Below are 22802 nucleotides of genomic sequence, written 5' to 3'. Positions count from 1 at the left end.
GGTGACCACTGACCTCACCAATAACCAAGGTACTGGGGTGTAAATTAAAACTACAAAGTCATGCAGTCTTTCTTACAAGGCCTTGGGCAGCAATGCAAAATAAGCAGGTTGTGGACAAAGACTGATTTTCTGCCATCATTCTCTCCCTTCCGAAGCACTGAAGGTTTGACGTCCCCACAATATCTGTTCACATTTACATACTGACAGATCACAATAGTGCTTTCAAATCATGGCAGGCAGTGAATAGAACCAACACAATTAAAGGTACAACAGAAAAAACACCTTTACTGAAATATCATAAACCAGAGCCAGTGGGGTTCAGATTGGTGAACTAGAACATAAGCCAATCATCACAGCATAATGTGAGAACCACCTTAAGAGAGACTACTTCTTTGCTGTTGATGGGTATTCTGGACAAACCCTGAGTCAGGCCCATTCCCTAGTCAGAGAGGAAGGAATGAAGACACTGCCAAGAGTTCAGAGTATTTATTTATGTATTTACTTATTTACAAATCTGTAACTTTATTTAAATTTCACCAGTTGTTTCTTTATAAAAAAGAATTTCATGAGAGGCAATCATTGATCAGCTGCCTCCTGCATGCACCCCACTGGGGATCAAGCCTACAACCCCAGCATGTGCCCTTGACTGGAATCAAAACCAGCACCCATCTGTCTACAGACAAACACTTTATCCACTGTGCAAAATTTCCTAGGGTGTGTTCAGAGTATTGAGAATTTACTCAAGCACAAAAGAGCATGCAGGTTTGTAACTGATTCACACTGTACATGTGAGCCAGGTGGTAGAGGAGAAATCACTGCAGCATAAACCTTCACAGTGACATCAATCACATAGTAGACCTGGGCAGGATAGCCATTGTAGGCAGCTCCTTAAAGCCTCACTTGTACCAGAAACTTGAGGAATCTAGCAGAGTGTATCTCCTGATAAAAAGGGATCATATTGAGATAAAAGTGCATCACAGATTCTCCTTCAGTGTTGGTATTCTGGGTAAGAAAAAGGAAACATTACCTACACATTTAAGGCCTATCTCCACTGTGACGTCTCCGGTGTCTTATGAGGCTACAATTTTTGGTAAAAGATTTCAAAAATCTGTACACTCATAAGGCTTTTAACCAGTGTGAACTCACTGATATTTATTAACATTAGAGTTACTTCTGAAGGTCTTCCCACATTCACTACACTTATAAGGCTTTTCTCCAGTGTGAATTCTCTGATGTTGAATGAGTTTAGAATTCTCACTCCAGGTCTTCCCAACTGTACATTCATATGGCTTTTATCCAGTGTGAACTCGCTGGTGTCTGTTGAAATAATACTTATATCTGAAGGACTTCTCACATTCACTACACTTATAAGGCTTTTCCGCAGTGTGAATTCTCTGATGTCGAATGAGTTTAGAACTCTGACTGAAGGACTTGCCACAATCTGTACACTCACATGGCTTTTCTCCAGTGTGAACTCGTTGGTGTTTCTTGACATTAGACTTACATCTGAAGGACTTCCCACATTCACTACATTTATAAGGCTTTTCTGCAGTGTGAATTCTCTGATGCTGAATGAGTTTATACCTCTCACTGAAGGACTTCCCACAATCTGTACACTCATATGGCTTTTCTCCAGTGTGAACTCGTTGGTGTTTATTGACATTAGACTTATATCTGAAGGACTTCCCACATTCACTACATGTATATGGCTTTTCCGCAGTGTGAATTCTCTGATGTTGAATGACTATACAACTCTGACTGAAGGACTTCCCACAATCTGTACACTCAAATGGCTTTTCTCCAGTGTGAACTCGTTGGTGTTTCTTGACATTAGACTTACGTCTGAAGGACTTCCCACAATCTGTACACTCAAATGGCTTTTCTCCAGTGTGAACTCGCTGGTGTCTATTGACATCAGACTTACGTCCGAAGGCCTTCCCACATTCACTACACTTATAAGGCTTTTCTCCAGTGTGAATACTCTGATGTTGAATGAGTTTAGAACTCTCACGGAAGGACTTCCCACAATTTGTACACTCATATGGCTTTTCTCCTGTGTGAATTTGCTGGTGTCTATTGACATCAGACTTACTACTGAAGGACTTCTCACAATTACTACACTTATAAGGCTTTTCTCCAGTGTGAATTCTCTGATGTTTAATGAGGGTAGAAATCGCATGGAAAAACTTTCCACAACCTGTACACTCAAATGGCTTTTCTCCAGTGTGAATTCTCTGATGTTGAATGAGTTTAGAACTCTTACTGAAGTACTTCTGACTACCTGTACACTCATATGGCTTTTCTCCAGTGTGAACTTGCTGGTGTCTATTGAAATAAGACTTATATCTGAAGGACTTCTCACATTCACTACACTTATAAGGCTTTTCTGCAGTGTGAATTCTCTGATGTTGAATGAGTTTAGAACTCTGACTGAAGGACTTCCCACAATCTGTACACTCATACGGCTTTTCTCCAGTGTGAACTCGTTGGTGTTTCTTGACATTAGACTTACATCTGAAGGACTTCCCACAATCACTACACTTATAAGGCATTTCTCCAGTGTGAATTCTCTGATGTTGAATGAGTTTATACCTCTCACTAAAGGACTTCCCACAATCTGTACACTCATATGGCTTTTCTCCAGTGTGAACTCGTTGGTGTTTCTTGACATTAGACTTACATCTGAAGGACTTCCCACAATCTGTACAATCATATGGCTTTTCTCCAGTGTGAACTCGCTGGTGTTTATCCAAAGAAGACTTATATCTGAAGGACTTCCCACATTCACTACACTTATAAGGCTTTTCCGCAGTGAGGATTCTATGATGTTGAATGAGTTTAGAACTCTGACAGAAGGACTTCCCACAATCTGTACACTCATATGGTTTTTCTCCACTTTGAACTCTCTTATGTTGAATGAGGTTAAAGATGCCTCTGAAAACATTCCTACATTTGTCACAATCATAAATCAGTTCTCCAGAACAGACACCATGACATTCAACAACTTTCTGTTTCTTGCTGGCAGCTTTTTCACATTCAGCCCATTGGTGATGACTTTTCCCACTGAGATATTCCTGTGAAACCTCACAGCCCCTGTGTGGCTCCTCAGTGTTCTGAGAGGCCGGTGCCTGGAGAAGCTCTGAGGGAGCTAGGACATCTTCCCTAACCTCCCTGTTGTTTGAAGGTACCTCTGATAAATAGAAGCTACACCTGGTAACAAATGAGGGTCTGTCCATAGTTTCTCTCCAGGAGGTCTCTTCACTGACATCCTTCTGTTGCTGGTAAGGGTTTGCACTGAAACAGAAGTCTCTCACACATGAGTCACTGAAGAAGCATTTGTGCTCAAAGTATTCTGCTTGTAACTCAGTCAGGTACAAAATATCTTTTAACACTGTGAAACACCGCTTACAGAAATGTGACTTCTGGATTGCTGGAGCTGTGTTAGAAGCCCTGACATGTGACTCTCCTTGTACAGATACACTCTGATCAGAACAGGCCTCCTCCTCATCCTTTTTATGCCAACCACCTGAAAACAGAAAAAAGGTGAGGAAATGATTGAGGACTGTGGGGACAGGAGGAATTTCCATTACAAAAGTGTGTTGCCAGTAATGACACCTGGGCTCCATGCAATTTTCAGAAAAGAAGAGATGTGATGGAAGCATTAATAAGAGGCTTCTGTGAAGTTCTGGGCCTCTGCAGATCCGAAAGGAAGGAAGACCACACCAGGAATATGACACAAAGATGGGAAGCACCACATGGAAGAGAGGTAAGACTTCCAGCCCTTCCTTAGCTTAACAGTGTTCAGCACGGCTTGTCTGCAGGTGACATAGAAAAACTGCAGAATTTTCCTTATCTCTTATTTGAAAAAAAATTCCATAAACGAGTAGCTGGTGTTTGAAACCTTCTTAAGCATGTAAGTGCACTTCATAACACATGTGTAAGTCAGTGTTAAAGAATACAGCAGAGGCAGCAATGCAGAGGAGCAGATGACGTAAAAATGCCATAAAGGTAAACATAGCCGAAAGCCAGGAAGTCACAGGTGAAATGACATGTCAGAAGGAGGAAAGTAGGTAAAAGATAAGGTAGAAATGTGGTGTAGCGAGTGGCACCTCCATCTGAACACTGATGGAAAAGAGCTGGTTCCTGCTTTGAAAGAGGGTCTTACAGGAACAGTACATGGTTCATGCAAGTAAAGACCATAACCTGGCACAGATAGTCACCCAGGAATTTAGCTATAGGAAAGGGGTAGAAATGGAAGCCATGGATCTGAATATAGTCACCCTCCCAGGAAGAAACAGCAGGTGGGATCAATTAAGCTGTCTGTAAGACCCCTTACTCCCAGAAACTTCCTGCACTTGCTGAGGCAAACGCTGTAAGAGAAGTTTGTGGAGTCTATTGCTCAGGGCTTTCCACAGTGCTCAGCACTGGCAGCCATAGTACATTTGAAAAGACAGTTAGGAATATTTGCAGAACCTATGGTCCGGCTGTGAGACAGAGAGTGCTATGCCTGGAGAATAAAGTAAGAGAGAACATCACCTCAGGACACTGAGATTTGAAGTTCTTACCTACAGATGCAACAAGTGCAAACACTTCCAGCATCACATCGCAGTACAGACGTCTCTGAGCCTCATCAAGGAGCACCCACTCCTCCTGAGAAAAGGCAATGACCACGTCCTCAAAGTGCATATCCTGTCAAAATGGGGACAGTACAGCCATGATCAGATCTCTTCTAATATTCCAATTCTGTCATGTTGTTAACTCACCACATCCATCTGCTCCCTCTACTCCCCACATCAGAGAAGATACCAGGCCTCGGTCCCATAAAATCCAATCTATCCTTATATTCCTACTGATGCTGTGTCTTCCACAACAATAAAGGGAGTTGAGCAAATAGAAGATACCTGTGCTCTGGGGCTCAATGTGAGTCACACTGCCCCTTCTCAATAACAGTGGGTGTCAGGACCTTAGGGTTATGAGAGCTGTTGGACATAAAGGGAGTGTGAGTGATTTGGCACTGGTCTTGTCAGGTAATATGCTTGTTTTCTCTGAATTTTCCCTCCAAGACTCCAAAAAACATGGCATCACACTTCACCATTCTGACTCCAAACGCAGATTGTTGAGGCCATTACATTTCAGTACATCATGTTTCATCACATAATTCTTTGAACCACACTCCTCCCATGCAGCTTCATTCCAAGAGGAACAACCTCACTGGCAATACGAAAATGCTGTGACAAGGACAGGTTGTTACCTAGTTAGCTTCTTCTTTCAAAATTCTAATTTATCACCTCTGTAATGTATTTCCCTCTTATCATCTCCCTTGCTCATGTCAGTGGAGGTTTTCAAGCACAGGTGACACTGATGTATGCTATCTCATTCCTATTGATCACTGGGGCAGCCCTCAACAAAAAATGGCAGTTGAATGTGTGTGTGTGTGTGTGTGTGTGTGTGTGTGTGTATAGTAAGCTCTTCATCTGGCATGCAGAACTACAACAACTTCTCTTTTCAGGAATTACCCTAAAATTCCCCATGTCATACCATCCAGTCCCCACCAGAAATGGACTCACCCTTCTTTCATTATTATGTTAATGTCAGGGCCCTGCAGCCATAAATTTACATACCCTCTCCAAGTGCATGACATTTTTTCCTACCACACCTGTCCCACACCTGCACTCCCATATCCTAAGCACCCATACTCAACTCATTGGCCTCATACTCACTATTGAGCAGGTATGACCCAGAGAATGCCTAGAAAATTTAAACTGGGTGATGTACTACCCATAATCTCATAGTTCACAACCAGAGAGGAAGTGTTGTGTCCTGCTCTGAAGGTTTCCATCCCTGATTGTTTTTTTCCCTCCCACCTCACCTAATGTGAACCACATCGGATCTCAGATATTCAGAGCCCACCACCACTGGTGCTGCACTTGATGTCTCTTCACCAGTCTCAGCCTTTCGTCACTTAAATCCCATCACTGTGGCCTCTACCCCATGCCCAGTAAACTCAGAGATGACCACTCATGCCCCTAAGCAATTCTGCTAAACTGACTGCAACAACCCAGCCACAGCTATGGTAATAAAAAAACAAAAAACAAAAAACAAAAAACAAAAAACAAAGAAAAACAAAACCTGGTAAGTGTTTAGAGAAGAAAATAAGCACCAACCACAGTCTCGTCTTGTTTGAAATACTCTTTGGCATCCAATTCTAAACACACACACACACACAAACAAAGGTGATCTACAACTCCTATGTGGTCTATACATTTTCCACTACATTTAAGGAAGTCTTCCTATTGAACTCTCATCAGAATTCTAGACGCTCTTGAACTGCTCTCTGAAATACCCTAACAGGCCAGAAAATAAAAGTTTTTGTATCTCCTATGAACATAACACTTCCTACTATGAATTTCTCCGTCTAAGTTGATGGTGTTTCCATACATTCGGGTGCTAAATCCAAGCCTTAATTTCAATTGATACTATTACTTCTCTGTCTCTCTCAACCCCAACATTAGAAAATCCAGGTGGCCACACCTAAATCACCGATCCAGAATGCAACTGCTACTTCCATCTCCACAGCCACCATCGTGAGCCAGTTACCATCATCCCCAACCAATCTATCACAGCTGCTTCCTTCCTAGTCTTTCTGCCTCCTCCCTCACAGGCATATTGTTCATCATGCTGCAGCCACCAGGAGTCTAATGAGATCTGGTTCCGATCACCTGTCACCACTTCTGCAAATCTGCCATACTCCCATCACCTGCAGAACAGACTATAAAGTTGTCACAAAGCTCCTCTAGATCTGATTTTCTCCCATTTTTAATACGTCCCTCTTTTTATTTATTTTATTTTATTTTTAAAGACTTTTTTTTATATTTTATTGATTTTTTACCGAAAGGAAGGGAGAGGGATAGAGAGTTAGAAACATCGATGAGAGCAACATCGATCAACTGCCTCCTGCACAGTCCCTACTGGGGATGTGCCCGCAACCAAGGTACATGCCCTTGACCAGAATCGAACCTGGGACCCTTCAGTCCGTAGGCCGACGCTCTATCCACTGAGCCAACCCGGTAGGGCTACCTCCCTATTTTTAAAAAGAGGATGCCTGCAATTCTCTGAACAGGTTTGGTCTTTACTCCATGTGTTTACACATCCTGGGAGGACCTCCCACATCTCATTCCTCTAATTGACAAAATGAGGGAGTACTTCATACAACTCTAGACCTGAACTTAGGATCTGGGCTTAGTGTTTGTTCGAGCTTCCCAGGCCCAAAGGCTGGAAGAGTGGCAGGAGAGTCCCAGGACTCCACTATCTCAGAGGCCACAAGAGTGTGAGGCCCTGAAATAAGCTCCACAAACCAGTACCCCTAAGCGATGTTGCATTTGCAGGAATTTGTGGAAAGCAAAGGTCTGTTGAGAGCCTTGCAGACACTGCCAGGATCCATGGGCTCTGGCCACTCAGTACCTTTCCCTAGGCCCAGGGCCAGATGACCTGGAGATGACCACATTACATCAGGGCCTCAGTCCTAAAGGCACACTCTTGCCTAGTTTGCTATCTTTCAAAGGATTTCTCATTCCTGCCCCCTGCTGGTATCCTCTCCCTTCTAGGTTCTTCTTCCTCTGAGCAGTTGGGAAGTTAAGAACCCTACTTCAGATAACGTCCCTCATTTATTCTCCACCATCGATGGCCCTAGGTTCCTGAGAATGAAACTGAAACTTCTCACACAATATTTCGCCTTGTTTGCTTTTTTGCCTTTGGATACAAAACAAGCCCAGGATTCCTGAATTCTTTCAGCTCAGCCGCACCAACCGAAACCTTACAAGGTGGCATTGCAGCCTGTCACCCTCTTTCATCCCTCACACCATCTATCACTCACATCACTGTTCTGGATGTTGTGACCTGGGCTTCAGGACCTGACAGGCACCCAAGGATGCAGGGTAAATGGAATGAGGAGGAATAGAACTCTGCAAGAAAAACGGAGTCAGGGAGGCACATAGGCCTCAATACTGGCTGTTGCTGCTCAACAAGCTTCAGACAAACCACTGCACAAGGGGGGCTCTGCCTCTGATGCCTCATCCTCTTGTGATCCAGCACTGGAGCCTATGAATATGTTAACACAACAAAGAGCTCAAAATGCCCACCTTGAGAAAGAAGCTGAAAGTAATACCCAGCCAATCACCGCAGGTAAATACACCTGTTCTGGGCTTTCATTGGCTAAACACAGCCATCATTGGGCGCCTTGCCCTTTGGGTAACTTACGTTTTTTTGGCCCAGCAGGTGGCATTAGGATCCCAGTCACTGACTGATCATTGCAAACATTGGTATTGGAGCGCCCCAGGGGCACTGGGAACTGGTAATTTTCGGATTTGGTGGCTGGTTCCAGGCTTCTGGGAAGTGCAACTGATCTCTTATTTGGAGATATTATTTCAGATTCTATGAGCATTTCAGAATGCTCACTGGGGTGGAAAACATTATTTCAATTATTCCTGAAGACCACAAATCTGAATGGATGTATTGTTTTTATCCTTTTTATTTGATTTTTAGTATAGAGAGTAGAAGGGAAAGGTAAAGAGAGAAACACTGACTTGTGCCTCCTGCATGGCCCCTCCCACCGACTGGGAATCCACCAAGAAAGCCTGGCTTGTGCCTCACCAGAAATCAAACTGGTACCCTTTCTGTTCATGGGACTACGCTCAACCAGAGACCCACTCCAGTTTTCACATTTTTTAGTTTTAACAAAAAATATCACATTATTAAGATAAAATATACATAATCCTATCCTATTTGTTTAAAAACAAAATTTGAAAACATACATAGATGAACAAGTTGACATTTCCTACATTGTCTACATGTTTGTAGTCAGTACACATTGTGAAGCTATGGGGTTAAGAGTTACTGAATGTTTACTACATGTGCAAGGCCCGGGATTCAATGCTTCACATGCATTACTATTTCAAGGTAAATCGACTGCTTGTGAAGTTTAATAAAAGGCAGGACTAGAAGTCAAACCCGTGTGTCTCTAACAACAGAGCTCTGGCTCCTATGTTAGGCTCTACTGCATCCTAGAGAGTAGAGTTGGTAATGTATAACCATTAGGATGGGCTAGATATTATTGTGGATAACAAACTAAAGAAGGTCCCTTTCTTGGTTATGCTACATGTCCTCCCTGGTTCTCCTGGGACTGGTACAAAAGGAACCCACCATGTAGATACCTCCTTCATACTCAGAGATGGACAGCGACAGTGGCCACTCTCAGTGCTTCCAGATTTTTCTGTTAGAAGTGACAGCTTCACTCCCAGCATATTTCATTGATCAAAGCACAATTCAGGGGGTCAGGATGAGAACTTGACCTTCTTGATGGGCCTCATTTCTGTGATCACACGTGGCCACCTCTTTTGGGGCTGTGCAGAGGCAAAGGAGATGGGTGGGTTTTGGTAGGCAATGACAGTGGAAAAAGCCAGTATGGTTCTCTCTTTCTTCATCCACGTGGACTTTGTCCCAGAGCTGCCCAAAACCATCACGGTCAAGATTCAAAGGAGTGAACTTCAACAAAAGGAGACTGGTTAGATATCATTGGCAGCAAACTTAGAACCCATTTCTGAGCGTGACCTTTGATAAATTCCTGGCTGTCTCGCTTCCCCCATTATTGCTGAAGTGAAGACCCACATGTTAAGAATGTGATTGGGAAGGATACAGGACTTGAAGCATTCCAGCATCCATGTTCTTTGAAATCAGCATCAATCACTACTCTACCTCCAAGTCTCTATCTTTTGCATTGGCCAGGTGAGTGCTCCTTCAGGTGGGGCTAATTGTCAAAATGCTGACATTAACACCAATGTTGCTACTAGGTATCCATTCATTCTGTGCCTGAACTTGTGCTAAATGTGGCCGCTCCATAGTTCTCTCCATCCTCATTGGAGAGAGCACTAGGCCTAATTTTCCCTCCTCATCCCAATGTTCCTGGGTGTCCAAGCTCACCTAGTAAATTATGAGAGCCCAGATGTCAAAAACTGATGCTCTGAGCAGCCCCAGGCACATTCCCTATGAAGTATCAGCCTAGCTTACACATGGGCAAGAAATTGACCTGCTCATCAGGGACCAGGAAGACCACTAAACTCTCCTAGCCCTCTCCAGTTATTCATTCCTACGGGGGAATCAGGAACCTAGAATTCTTCCCCCCATATACACACATCCACTGATTCCTTTCAAGGATCCAAGATCTCCCCGATCCTCCCCGAAGGCTTAGAGTACTTCCAAAACAGCACCTCCATATTCTATACCTTCTTTCTGCCATCAGAGTCTCCCCCAATTCCCCACCTTTGCTCAGACTGGGGTTCTATGACCCTTCACTTCATCCACCCATAAGCCTGACATGGGAACCAAAGGGGTAAAACAGAGGCTTGGAAGAGCAGGTGAAAAAGGGGCTCAGCTTGGGAAGCAAGGAAGGTGAACATACTATCCTCTAAATCAACCCTCTGGAGATTGCCTATGCATTTGCCTGTTGTTGGGGTGCACACATACACAATCTCACAGGGAACATACAGACACCATAAGCAGAGAAACACACAGGTACAGAACACTCCCAGGCAAAGACGGGTTCTCAGGAACAGAGCTTGTGCCCAGGCTCACACAGACCCAGACTACAGACTCGGACATCACTTTGAGGGAAACACACACAAACACACAGATAAGAACACATGGGGACACCAAGACAATGTCAGAAGGCACACCAACACACACAGTGGACACACACCGGCACACAAAAGAAGAGACATACATGGAGACAGAAGAGTGACACAAAGGGAATAAAAACACACACAGATACAATCAGGCACACACAAAGTAGCAGCAAATTCACACATACAACCAATACTCACACATGCAACAGAAACACTCTCTCAAATGCTGAGTCCTACTAATACACGGTTTGAAGGAAACATTAAGAATTATAGTGTTTCCTGGCCACGTGGCTCAGTTGGTTGGAGCATCATCTCATAACTCCCTAACCCCCCAAAAAGATTGTGGATTTGATCCCTAGTTAGAGCATGTACAGGAAGCAAGTGATCCATGTTCCTCTCACACCGTTGTTTCCTTTCTCTCTCTCTCTTCCTCTTTCTCAAAAATCAATAAACATATCCTTGGCTGAAGATTAAAAGAGAAAAAAATAATTAAGGTATTGAATTTTGAAGAACATAGAATTAAATACAGAACCATCCTCTAAAACAGTTGTCTTCTTCATTTGAACTCAGTTGATGCCTGTCTTCTTTTACTTAAGAAGCTAATAGAATCAATTTGTAAAACACGTATCTGGCGGGGAGAACACCGGCGGCACAGAAACCATGCCATCTTGAAAACCAGAACTGCTTGAGACTAGGATCCTAGCCTCGCCACCACCCAGTCTGGTCTCGGTAGCAAACCGGTACCATACAGCTGTTCTGGTAGAAGACCTGCGACCACAGGTGCAGACACCAAGACTCCAGGCACCCCAGCTGCAGATTTCTGTGAGTCACAAAGCCAATCCCCCTCCCCCACCATCTCAGTGGGACCGGATCGGAACTGCCAGACCCAGGACTAACAACAGGGCTTTCTGAAAACACACAGCAGTGGCAGCTCTCCCTGACTTTAAGTCTTGGTGTCGGACACAGAAAGTTTGTTTCCTGCGAGCAGGCTCCGCACCAAGGCAGGGAGACTGCTGAATTTGACCCTAAGTGACATCTTTGAGGAGATTGTTTTCTGTGACAAGATCCTGCGCCCACGCAGGGCAGGGAGACAGCACTGAATCTGAGCCTGGACTTGTGCACTAGGGGAAGTTTGTTTCCCGTGAGCAGGCTCTGTGCCAAGGCAGGGAGACTGCTGAATTTGACCCTAAGTGCGCATCCTTGGGGAGACTGTTTTCTGCAATCAGATCCCGCACCCATGCAGGGTAGGGACACAGCGCTGAATCTGAGCCTGGATGCTTTAAATCAAGGTATTTGTCTCCTGCAACTAGGCTCCACGCCTAGGCAGGGAGACTGTGCTGAATTTGATCTTAGGCATGCATCCTTGGGGAGACTGTTTTCTGCAATCAGATCCCACGCCCACACAGGGCACGGAGACAATGCTGAATTTGAACCTGGATGTGCAAACTAGGGGAATTTGTTTCCCACAAATAGGCTCCACGCCCAGGCAGGGAGGCTGTGCTGAATTTGAGCATAGGTGTGCGACCTTGGGGAGATTATTTTCTGCGACCAGATCCTGCACCCATGCAGGGAGACAGAGCTGAATTTCAGCCTGGGGGTGCAAACCCGAGGAGATTGTTTCCCACGACCAGACCCTACACCAGGGGTCCTCAAACTTTTTAAACGGGGCCAGTTCACTGTCTCTCAGACTGTTGGCGGGCCGGACTATAGTTTAAAAAAAAACAACTATCAACAAATTCCTATGCGCACTGCGGGCCCAGGACAAGTCGGCTGCTAAGCAGGACAGGCAGCGGCACCAGGCGAGCCGGATAAATGTCCTCGGCGGGCCGCATGTGGCCCGCGGGCCATAGCTTGAGGACGCCTGCCCTACACCCTGGCAGAAAGGCTGTGCTGAATTTGAACCTGGACGTGCAAACCCAGAGAGTTTGTTTCCCTCACCCAGGCTCCACGCCCAGGCAGGATGTGCTGAATTTGAGCCGAGGTACACAACCTTGGGGAGATTGTTTTCTGCGACCAAATCCCATACCCATGTGGGGAGACAGTGTTGAATTTGAGCCTGGGGGCACAAACTCAGGAAGTTTGTTTCCCAAGACCAGACCCTGCACCCAAGCAGGGAGGCTGCGCTGAATTTGAACCTGGACGTCAGAACTTGGGGAGTTTGTTCCCCAAGACCAGAACCCGTGAACACACAAGGGGGCAGCACTGAATTTCAACCTAAGTGCATGGATACGGGGAGATTGTTTCCCGCAGTGCACACCCGCGGGACCAGACCCCACACCCACACTGAGCAGCAGTGCCACCTGACTTTGATTCAGGGCAAGCACACACAGAGGCTGTTTTCCGCAGGGCAAGAGTGGACCTCCTGCCAACACAGTGCGACTGTGCAACCCAGTCTCCCAAGCAGATCGGGGACCCTGAATCTCCATGCAAGGGGCAGCAATGAGCACCAGGGACTAGACTCTGTTTCTCACTGCATGCGCCTGGGATCCCTGATTCCCAGTGCATTCATACTAAGTGCAAGTGACTCTAATTCTTAGCGCATGCACACACAGGGACCCTAATTTTCGGTGCGAGGTAGCACCAAGCAACAGAGACTCTGATACTCGATTCTCAGCGCGGACACAGGAAGCATCTGACTCCTGACACGCATTAGGGGACTTTGATTGTTGGCACACCTAAGCAGGTTCTCTGTTTCAACGTGACACAGGCAGTGCCCCAGATTCCAGGTGCACACAGGAGGCCACACTAAGCGCCTGTGACTGACGCGTAAGCGCCTGTGACTGACGTGGGGCGAGCGTGGCTCCCACCATCCCATAGCAGCTGCACGTCATGGTGTCAGAGCTCTTCAGTGACACTTGGGGGTGCAAAACTCCCACTGCACATGGCCCAGGCCCCCGCGACTCTGGTGATAGTCAGAATGAGGAGACAACAAAACAATCCCCAGAGGAAAGAAAAGGAGGAATCGCCAAGAAAGGAAATAAGTGAAACGGAAGCATGCAACATGACAGAAAAAGAATGCAGAGTAATGGTCATACAGTTCATACACTGGATGGATGAGAAAATCAACAACCTATGCAAAAATCAAGAAGAAATGAAAAATGATATAGCTACAATCAAAAACACCATGGAAGGCTTCAACAGTAGACTGGAAGAAGCAGAAGACTGAATTAGTGAATTAGAAGATAAAGTACAAAAACAAGCCCAATATGAACAGCAAATAGAGAAAAAAATGAAAAAGCAGGAGGAGAGCCTAAGAGAGCTTTGGGACAATGCAAAACGAAATAACATACGTATAATAGGGCTGCCAGAAGGGCATGAAGAGCAGCAAGGATTAGAAAATCTATTTGAAGAAATAATGAAAGAAAACTTCCATGATATGGAGAAGAAAAAAGTTACACAAGTACAGAGAGTCCCAAGCAAGATGAATCCCAAAAGACCCACACCAAGACAAGCCATAATTACAATGGCAAATGTTAATGACAAAGAGAGAATCTTAAAGGCTACAAGAAAGAGACAGAGACTTACCTATAAAGGATCCCCCATCAGATTATCAAATGATTTCTCAATAGAAACATCAAGCTAGAAGGAAATGGAAGGAGATATACAAAGTGATGCAAAACAAGCATCTAAATCCAATAATACTCTATCCTGCAAGACTATCAATAAAAATTGAAGGGGAAATCAGGAGCTTCGCAGACAAAAAAAGGCTAAGCGGTTTATCACTACCAAGCCAGCAATGCAGGAAATGCTAAAGGGAATGCTGTAAAAAGAAGAAATAAAAAGGTAAGAAGGAACACAGGCTCAAAAAAATAAAAATGGCTCCAAACAAGTACTTTTCAATAACTTTAAACGTAAATGGATTAAATGCTCTAATCAAAAGACATCGAGTGGCTGAATGAATAAAAAAATGACCCACATATATGCTGTCTACAGGAGACCCACCTCAAAACAAGGGACTCACACAGACTGAAAATGAAGGGATGGACAAATATCTTCCAGGCAAATGGAAATGAAAAAAAAAAAAAAAGCTGGGGTAGCAATACTTATATTAGACAAAATAGACCTCAAAGTGAAGGCCATAACAAGAGATAAGGAAGGCAACTTCATAATACTAAAGGGATCAATACTACAAGAGGATATAACCCTGGTAAACATATATGCACCCAAATTAGGAGCACCCAAATACATAAAAAATCTCCTGGAAGATATCAAGGGAGAGATCGACAATAATACAATCATACTAGGGAACTTTAATACACCACTGACTTCACTGGATAAATCCTCTGGACAGAAAATCAACAAAGATACAGCAATCCTAAATGACTCACTTGATCAGATGGACTTAAGTGACAGCTTCAGAACATTTCACCCCACAGCCACGGAATATAAATTCTTCTCAAGTGCACATGGAACATTTTCAAAAATAGACCACATATTGGGTCACAAGCAAAGTCTCCCCAAATTCAAGAAGATTGAAATCATACCAAGCATCTTCTCAGACCACAATGGCATAATATAAGAAATAAACTACAATAAAAGCAATCCAAAATACTCAAACACTTGGAAGCTGAATAACATGTTATTAAATATCAATTGGGCTACCAATGAGATCAAAGAAGAAATTAAAAACATCCTGGAGACTAATGACAATTAAAACACAAAAATGCAAATGCTATGGGACACAACGAAAGCAGTCCTGAAAGGGAAGTTTATAGCTCTACAGGCCTACATAAAAAAAGAAAAAAGAAAAAAATGGTAATAAATCATCTAACTCTACAACTCAAAGAATTAGAAAGAGAACAACAAGAAAAGCCCAGAGTGAGCAGAAGGAAAAAGATAATAAAGATTAGAGCAGAAATAAATAACAAGGAGACCAAAAAAAAAAAAAAAATACAAAATATCAATGAATCCAAGAGCTGGTTCTTTGAAAGGATAAACAAGATTGATGAACCTCTAGCCAGGCTTACCAGGAAGCAAAGAGATAGGACCCAAATAAACAAAATCAGAAATTATAGAGTCAAAATAACAACAGACTCCACAGAAATACAAAGGATTGTTAAAAAATACTATGAACATCTCTATTGTCTATTGTCTATTCCAAAAAACTAGACAACCTGGAGGAAATGGACATATTCCTAGAAAAATACAACCTTCCAAAACTCAATCAGGAAGAATCTAAAAATCTCAATAGGCCGATAACTATGGAAGAAATGGAAGCAGTCATCAAAAAGCTTCCAGCAAACAAGAGCCCGGGGCCAGACGGCTTCACAGGAGACTTTTACCAAACATTCAAGGAAGAACTAAAATCTATCCCCTTCAGATTATTCCAAAAATTCAAGAGGAAGGAACACTTCCAAGCTCATTCTATGAAGCCAGCATCACCCTAATACCAAAACCAGATAAAGACAACACAATGAAAGAGAATTACAGGCCAACATCCCTCATGAACATAGATGCCTAAATCCTCAACAAAATTCTATCAAATCTGATCCAGCAGTACATCAGAAAGATCATACACCAGGACCAAGCAGGATTTTATCCCAGGGATGCAAGGATGGTACAATACCTGCAAATCAATAAACGTGATACATCACATAAGCAAATAGAGGGAGAAAAATCACATAGTCATATATATTGACACAGAAAATGCATTTGACAAAATCCAACACCCATTTTTGACAAAAACTCTCAGGAAGGTGGGGATAGAAGGATCATACCTCAACATCATAAAAGCCATATAGGACAAACCCACAGCCAACATCACACTCAATGGGCAAAAAATAAAACCATTTCCCCTAACAACAGGAACAAGACAGGGATGTCCACTCTCACCACTCCTGTTCAACACATTACTGGAAATACTAGCCATTGTTATCAGACAAGAAGAAGAAATAAAAGGCATCCAAATCAGAGAAGAAGAAGTAAAACTGTCTTTATTCGCAGATGACATGATACTGTACATAGAAAACCCCAAAGCCTCCATCAAAAAATTATTAGACTCAATAAATGAATTCGGCAATGTAGCAGGATACAAAATTAATGCCAAGAAATCTATGGCATTTCTATACACCAATAATGAACTTACAGAAAGAGAGACTGAAAAAGCAATCCCATCTGACACTGCACGAAAAAAATTAAGATACCTAGGAATAAACCTAACTAAGAAGGTAAAAGACCTATATGCAAAAAACTACAGGACACTGAAAAAAGAGATAGAGGAAGACATAAACAGATCGAAGAACATATCCTGTTCATGGATTGGTAGAATCAACATCATCAAAATATCCGTACTACCCAAAGCAATCTATAGGTTCAATGCAATCCCCATTAAAATACCAACGGCATATTTCACAGACCTAGAAAGAACTCTTTAAATATTCATCTGGAATAAAAAAAGACCCCGAATAGCTGCAGCAATCCTGAGAAAAAAGAACAAAGTAGGTGGGATCTCAATACCAGATATCAAGCTGTATTACAAAGCCACTGTTGTCAAAACAGTCTGGGACTGGCACAAGAACAGACATATGGACTAATTGAATAGAATAGAGAACCCAGAAATCGACCCAAACCACTATGCCCAATTAATATTCGACAAAGGAGGCATGAACATACAATGGAGTCAAGAGAGTCTCTTCAATAAATGGTGTTGGGAAATTGGACAGATACATGCAAAAAAAAAATGAAACTAGGCCACCAACTTACACCATACACAAAAATAAACTCAAAATGGATAAAGGACTTAAACATAAGACGGGAAATCATAAAAATACTACAGGAATCCAAAGGCAGAGAAATCTCAGACATATGCTGAAGCAATTTCTTCACTGATACTGCTCCTAGGGCAATGGACAATAAAGAGAAAATAAACAAATGGAACCACATCAAAATAAAAAGCTTTTGCACAGCAAAAGAAACCATCAGCAAAACAACAAGAAAGCCCACATATTTGCCAATGATATCACCGATAAGGGTTTAATCTCCAACAATTATAGGGAACTCATACAGCTTAACAAAAGGAAGACAAACAACCCAATCAAAAAATGGGAAACGGACCTAAATAGAATCTTTTCGAAAAAATACAGAAGGGAGGCCAAGAAACCTATGAAAACATGCTCAAAGTCACTAATTATCCGAGAGATGCAAATCAAAACGACAATGCGGTACCATCTCACACCTGTCAGAATGGCTATCATCAACAAATGACAAGTGCTGGCGAGGATGCGGAGAAAAAGGAACCCTCGTGCACTGCTGGTGGGAATGCAGACTGGTGCAGCCACTGTGGAGAATAGTATGGAGTTTCCTAAAAAACTAAAAATGGAACTCCCATTTAACCCAGTGATCCCACTTCTAGGAATATATCCCAAGAAGCTAGAAACACCAATCAGAAAGGATATATGCACCCCTATGTTCATAGCAGCACAATTCACCATAGCTAAGATCTGGAAACAGCCTAAGTGCCCATCAGCAGATGAGTGGATTAAAAAACTGTGGTACATTTACACAATGGAATACTATGCTGCGCTAAAAAAGAAGGAATTCCTACCATTTGCAACAACATGGATGGAAATGGAGAGCATTTTGCTAAGTGAAATAAGCCAGGCAATGAAAGATAAATATCACACGATCTCATCATCTAGGGGAAATAATGAACAACAGAAACTGATGAACAGAAACAGACCCGGAGACAGGGAAGCATCGATCAGACTGTCAAACCTCAGTGGGAAAGTGGGGGAGGGTGGGGGTAAGGGGGAGAGATCAACCAAAGGACTTGTATGCATGCATATAAGCCTAACCAGTTGTCACAGACAACGGGGAGGGGGGGGATGAGTGGGGGGGGGGGTTGGGAAGGTAATGGGGGGATGAGGACAAATATGTAATACCTTAATCAATAAAGAAATTAAAAATCAAAACAACAACAAAAAAACTTGTATCTGTAGAAAAAAACAGCACAATAATGCCAGCAGATTTACTTATAAAACCCCCAAACGTGAAAATAAACAAAACCATAGACAGATCAAAGGATAAGTGGCTAATCCAAATAATACAATATTTCTTAGAAACAAAAAATTAACTATTTACATAAATGTCATTGGTGAATCTCAAAATAACTGTGTAGCATGAAGGATGTCAGTGTTTCTTAAAGATTATACACCTTATAATGCCTACAAATAATGAAAAATGTGAACTAATCTATTTCAAAAGAAGTTCTATCAATGCCAGCATGGAGGGCTTGGGAAGCAGAAAGAGGATAAAAGGGGAGGAGAGCCCTAGCTTGTTTGACTCAGTGGATAGATCGTTGGCCTATGGACTGAAAGGTCCCAGGTTCGATTCCAGTCAAGGGCACATGCCAGGGTTGCGGGCTCGATCCCCAGTGGGGCATGCAGGAGGCAACCAATCAATGACTCTCTCTCATGGTTGATGTTTCTATCTCTCTCTCCCTCTCCCTTCCTTTCTGAAATCAATAAAAATATATTAAAATAAAAGGGCATGAGGTAAATACAGGGTGTGGTAAAAGTAGATTTAGAGGTGTTGGTATTGAAAATAATTAATAAATGATAATACCAGTATAAACACCACCATATCCAGTGTGGTTCAGTTAATTGAGCGTCATTCCATTCATTAAAATGTAACTGGTTCAATTTCAGGTCAGGGCACATGCGTTCCTGGATCCCCAGTAGTGGGCTTACAGGAGCCGGAAGATTGATGTTTCTCTCTTCCTCCCTTCCTCTCTAAAAATCAATAAAAATATCATTTAAAATATAAAACATAGTTATTTAAGAACACAGAATAAACTGTGTTTTGCATACTCACAACTGTAAGCCTACTTTTGCCTCACCATGGATATGTGTAACAGAGAAGCTTATTTCACCTGTGAACGTTTCAGAGCGTGATCCGTATGTTCAAACTCACCAAAGAGTACACATCAGAAAAGTACATTTCATTGTTTGCCAGTGATACATATGCTTAAGTAAAGCCTTAAAAAGCAGATCCAAATAAAACCTAGGTATGTCTCCGTTAGAAAATTAAGTTGAGCAGATAGAAGTTACCTGTGCTCTGGACCCCCATGTATGCTACACTGCCTCTTATCAATAGAGTGGGTGTCAAAAACATAGGTTAGAGGTGGATGTTGGCCATAAAGAGAGTGTGAGTGATTTGATACTGTTCTTCTCAGGAAATAGCCTGTAGACCCTCGGGTTGTTCCTCTAAGACACCAAAAACATGGCATCTCACTTCACCCTCTTGACCCCATTCCCAAGGTGCTGAGGCCAACACTTTTCACAATCGGCTGCACATAGTTCTTTGAACAACACTTCTCTCACACAGCTTCATTCCCAGAGGCACCACTTCAAAGGTAATGCAAATTAGCCATGGTGAGGATAAGTTATTTCATAATCACCTTCTTTTCCAAAATTATAGTTCACCACCTCCAACATCTATTTCTCTCTTACCCTTCTTCCTTACCCATGCCAGTGGAGATTTACACGCCTGGGTAACACTGATGAATGATATCTCATTCCCATCAACCAGTGTGTCCTCCCAACAACAAAAGTCAGGTGGTTAGTTAAATGGCATCTGAGCTCTTAACCTAGAGTGTAGCACCCAAACCCCTCTCTTTACAGGCAGTTACCCTAAAATTCACCTTATTGTTACATCCAGGCACCACCAGAAACAGACTCTTCCTTCACTCACTCTTCTGTCAATGTCATGGTGCTGTGGCCATGAATTCACATTCCCTCTCCAAGTGCACATGACTCTTTCCACCACACCTCTCTCACACCTGCACTATCACAGCCCCGGCCCCCATACTCATCTCCTGGCCTTTTACTTATTACTCAGCATGTGTGGTCCAGAGGATGGTTGCCAAATGGAATCAGGATCAAGCACTGCCCAGACTCTGACAGTCCACACTCATAGAGGCAGCCTTGAGTCCTGCTATGTAGGCCTCTCTCCATGGCTGTTTTTTTCCTCCAACCTCAACTATTAACAACAACAATCAGATCTCAGAGATCCATAGGCCACCTCCTGTGATGCTGCCCTTGATGTCCCTTCACTAGTCACAGCCAACATCTCTCAGTTAACCGTCACTGAAGCCCCAGCCCAGATGGCCCTCTGCACCATGCCCTGTGAGTCTCACAGATGACCACTCAAGCCTCTTAGCTAATCCACAAGACGGACTGCAACTCTCCACAGCCAGGCCACACCCAGGGTCACAACAAAATCCTGGTGAGAGTTTAGAAAAGTTGATATGTCCCAGCCCTAGTCTCACCTTGTTTTAATTAGTTTTCGGCCTCGGCCACCGAAAAACCATTATCTGTCCCCCACGCTCTACATAACAACGTCTGTCCCTATGCTGTGTTATGACACCAACCTCCAACCAACAGTGGCCCCAGCAGAAAGCCAGTCCTCTGGCTCACACATCCCTTCTGGGCGACCACTACCATTACCAACCTGACCATGATTCCCTGTATGTAAGTGATCTACAGTCCCGGCTGATGTGTCTCAGTTGGTTGAGCATAGACCCCTTCACTGGTAAAGTCACATGCTTGGGTTGTGAGCTGGATCCACCGTAGGGGTTGTGCAGGAGGCAACCAACCCTTGTTTCTTGCTCATCCCTGTTTCTCCATCTCTCTCTCACTTCATTTGTACATATAAAATCAATGAAAATGTGTATGTATTTTAAAAAACATACCTGCAGGTTACTAATTCAGCTCACTGTTTACTCCAAGCCTTGGCACATTCTGGAACCTATGTCCTGGAAGAACTGCCACTCATCACACTGGTGGACAAGAACAAGGTGTACACCATGAAGGCCTAGTCGTGGCCTTAGGAGTCTGGGCTCAGTGTCTGTTCAAAGTCCCCAGGTCCAAGGGCTACAGGAGGGGCTGACAGTCCAAGCGCATCACTATCTCTGAGTCCACAAGTGTGTGAGGCCCTGAAATAAGCTCCACAAACCCGTACACCTAACGTTTCTGCATTTGCAGGAATTTTTGGAAAGAAAACGGTCCATTGGGAGCCTGGCAGCCACCAGGCTCTATGGCTCAGGCTGCTCAGTACCTTGCCCAGCCCCGAGGCCAGGTGCCCTCCTGATCCTGTATGATCTCAGGGCTCAGTCCTCAGTGCTCACTCTTGCCAGTTCCCTTACCATTTACAGGACTTCCCCTTCCTGTCCACAGCTGCTGTCCTCTGTCTTCTAGTCTGTTCTTCCTCTGAGCAATGGTAGGAAAAGTTAGACCCTTACCCCAGAGAATGTCCCTCTTTCTTTCACAACCCACTGTCCTGAGAATGAAAGTAAAACTCCTCGTGCAAAACCACACCTCATCTTTGTTGCCTTTAGACCCAAACAGGCCCGGGTTTCCGAATCCTCCCAGCTCAGTCGCACCATCACGTCCTCACAAGGTGGCACTGCAGCCTTCCACCCTCTTCCCCCATCACCCATGTGTCACCCACGAGGGACTCACCATTCTGAACGCTGGGACCTGGGCGGCAGGACCTGAGAGGCGCGGGTCCCCAGGCTGGAGGGTGAAGTGGGGTCAGGCTGCGGGAACGCTGTGAGCAGAGAGGAGTCCGGGAGGCACGGAGACCCGATCTCGGTCTGTTGGGGCTCAAGGAGCCTCAGACACACCCCGCACCGCAGGCAGCTGCCCCCCAGGCCTCCTCCTGCTCCCGACCAGCGCCCTGAAGCCTGTGACTCTGTGAACAGACCTAAGAGGTTAAAATGTCCACCGCGAGGAGGAAGCAGGAAGTCCCGCCCTAACCGGATGCGCAGACACCAAAATGCCCTTTAGCTCCGCCCGTGTGAGTGCAGTTCCTTCTGGGTAATGTAGTTTTCTCACCGCCCAGGACAGTACTAGCCTCCCAGTCCATGGGAATGAAGGTGTGTGGCAGAGAGTGAGGCCTGGGGCGGGACTAGATGGGACCAGAGGCCTGGCTGACTGGGGCAGACTCACAGATCTCTGAGGGGAAGGAGGTGGGAGGAATGCAAGAGATCCACCCAAGAATATATACAGAGGGGGACATGGGAGACATCGATAATGCTATCAACAATAAAAAATATATGTATTTTTGTAAATTTTAAAATAATGAGCCCAGCTGGTGTTGCTCAGTGGTTGAGCCTTGACCTAAAAA

The 22802-nt window shown here is 43.9% G+C and overlaps 1 protein-coding gene across 1 annotated transcript; it reads right to left on the bottom strand.

Moving 5' to 3' along the window:
• Positions 1-476: 476 nt before the first annotated feature.
• LOC308238981 (uncharacterized protein) lies at positions 477-22200 on the bottom strand. The gene is made up of 3 exons (XM_080651521.1): positions 22136-22200; positions 4566-4689; positions 477-3526 (listed from the first exon to the last, which is right to left on the bottom strand). The coding sequence occupies exons 1-3, from the start codon at positions 22136-22138 to the stop codon at positions 1293-1295; spliced, it is 2361 nt and encodes a 786-aa protein (XP_080507647.1). The 5' UTR covers positions 22139-22200; the 3' UTR covers positions 477-1292.
• Between the last annotated feature and the right edge of the window lie 602 nt (positions 22201-22802).

The sequence above is a fragment of the Plecotus auritus genome (assembly GCF_963455305.1).
Source record: "Plecotus auritus genome assembly, chromosome: 15".
NCBI lineage: Eukaryota > Metazoa > Chordata > Mammalia > Chiroptera > Vespertilionidae > Plecotus > Plecotus auritus.
Note: the sequence above shows the minus strand (reverse complement) of the source record. Positions and strands in the feature narration are given on the sequence as shown.

Excerpts from the sequence above, each read along its gene's own strand:
- LOC308238981 (XM_080651521.1), bottom strand. Across the intron at positions 3,527-4,565 it reads TGCACTTGTTGCATCTGTAG|GTGGTTGGCATAAAAAGGAT; the intron begins GTAAGAACTTCA and ends TTCTGTTTTCAG.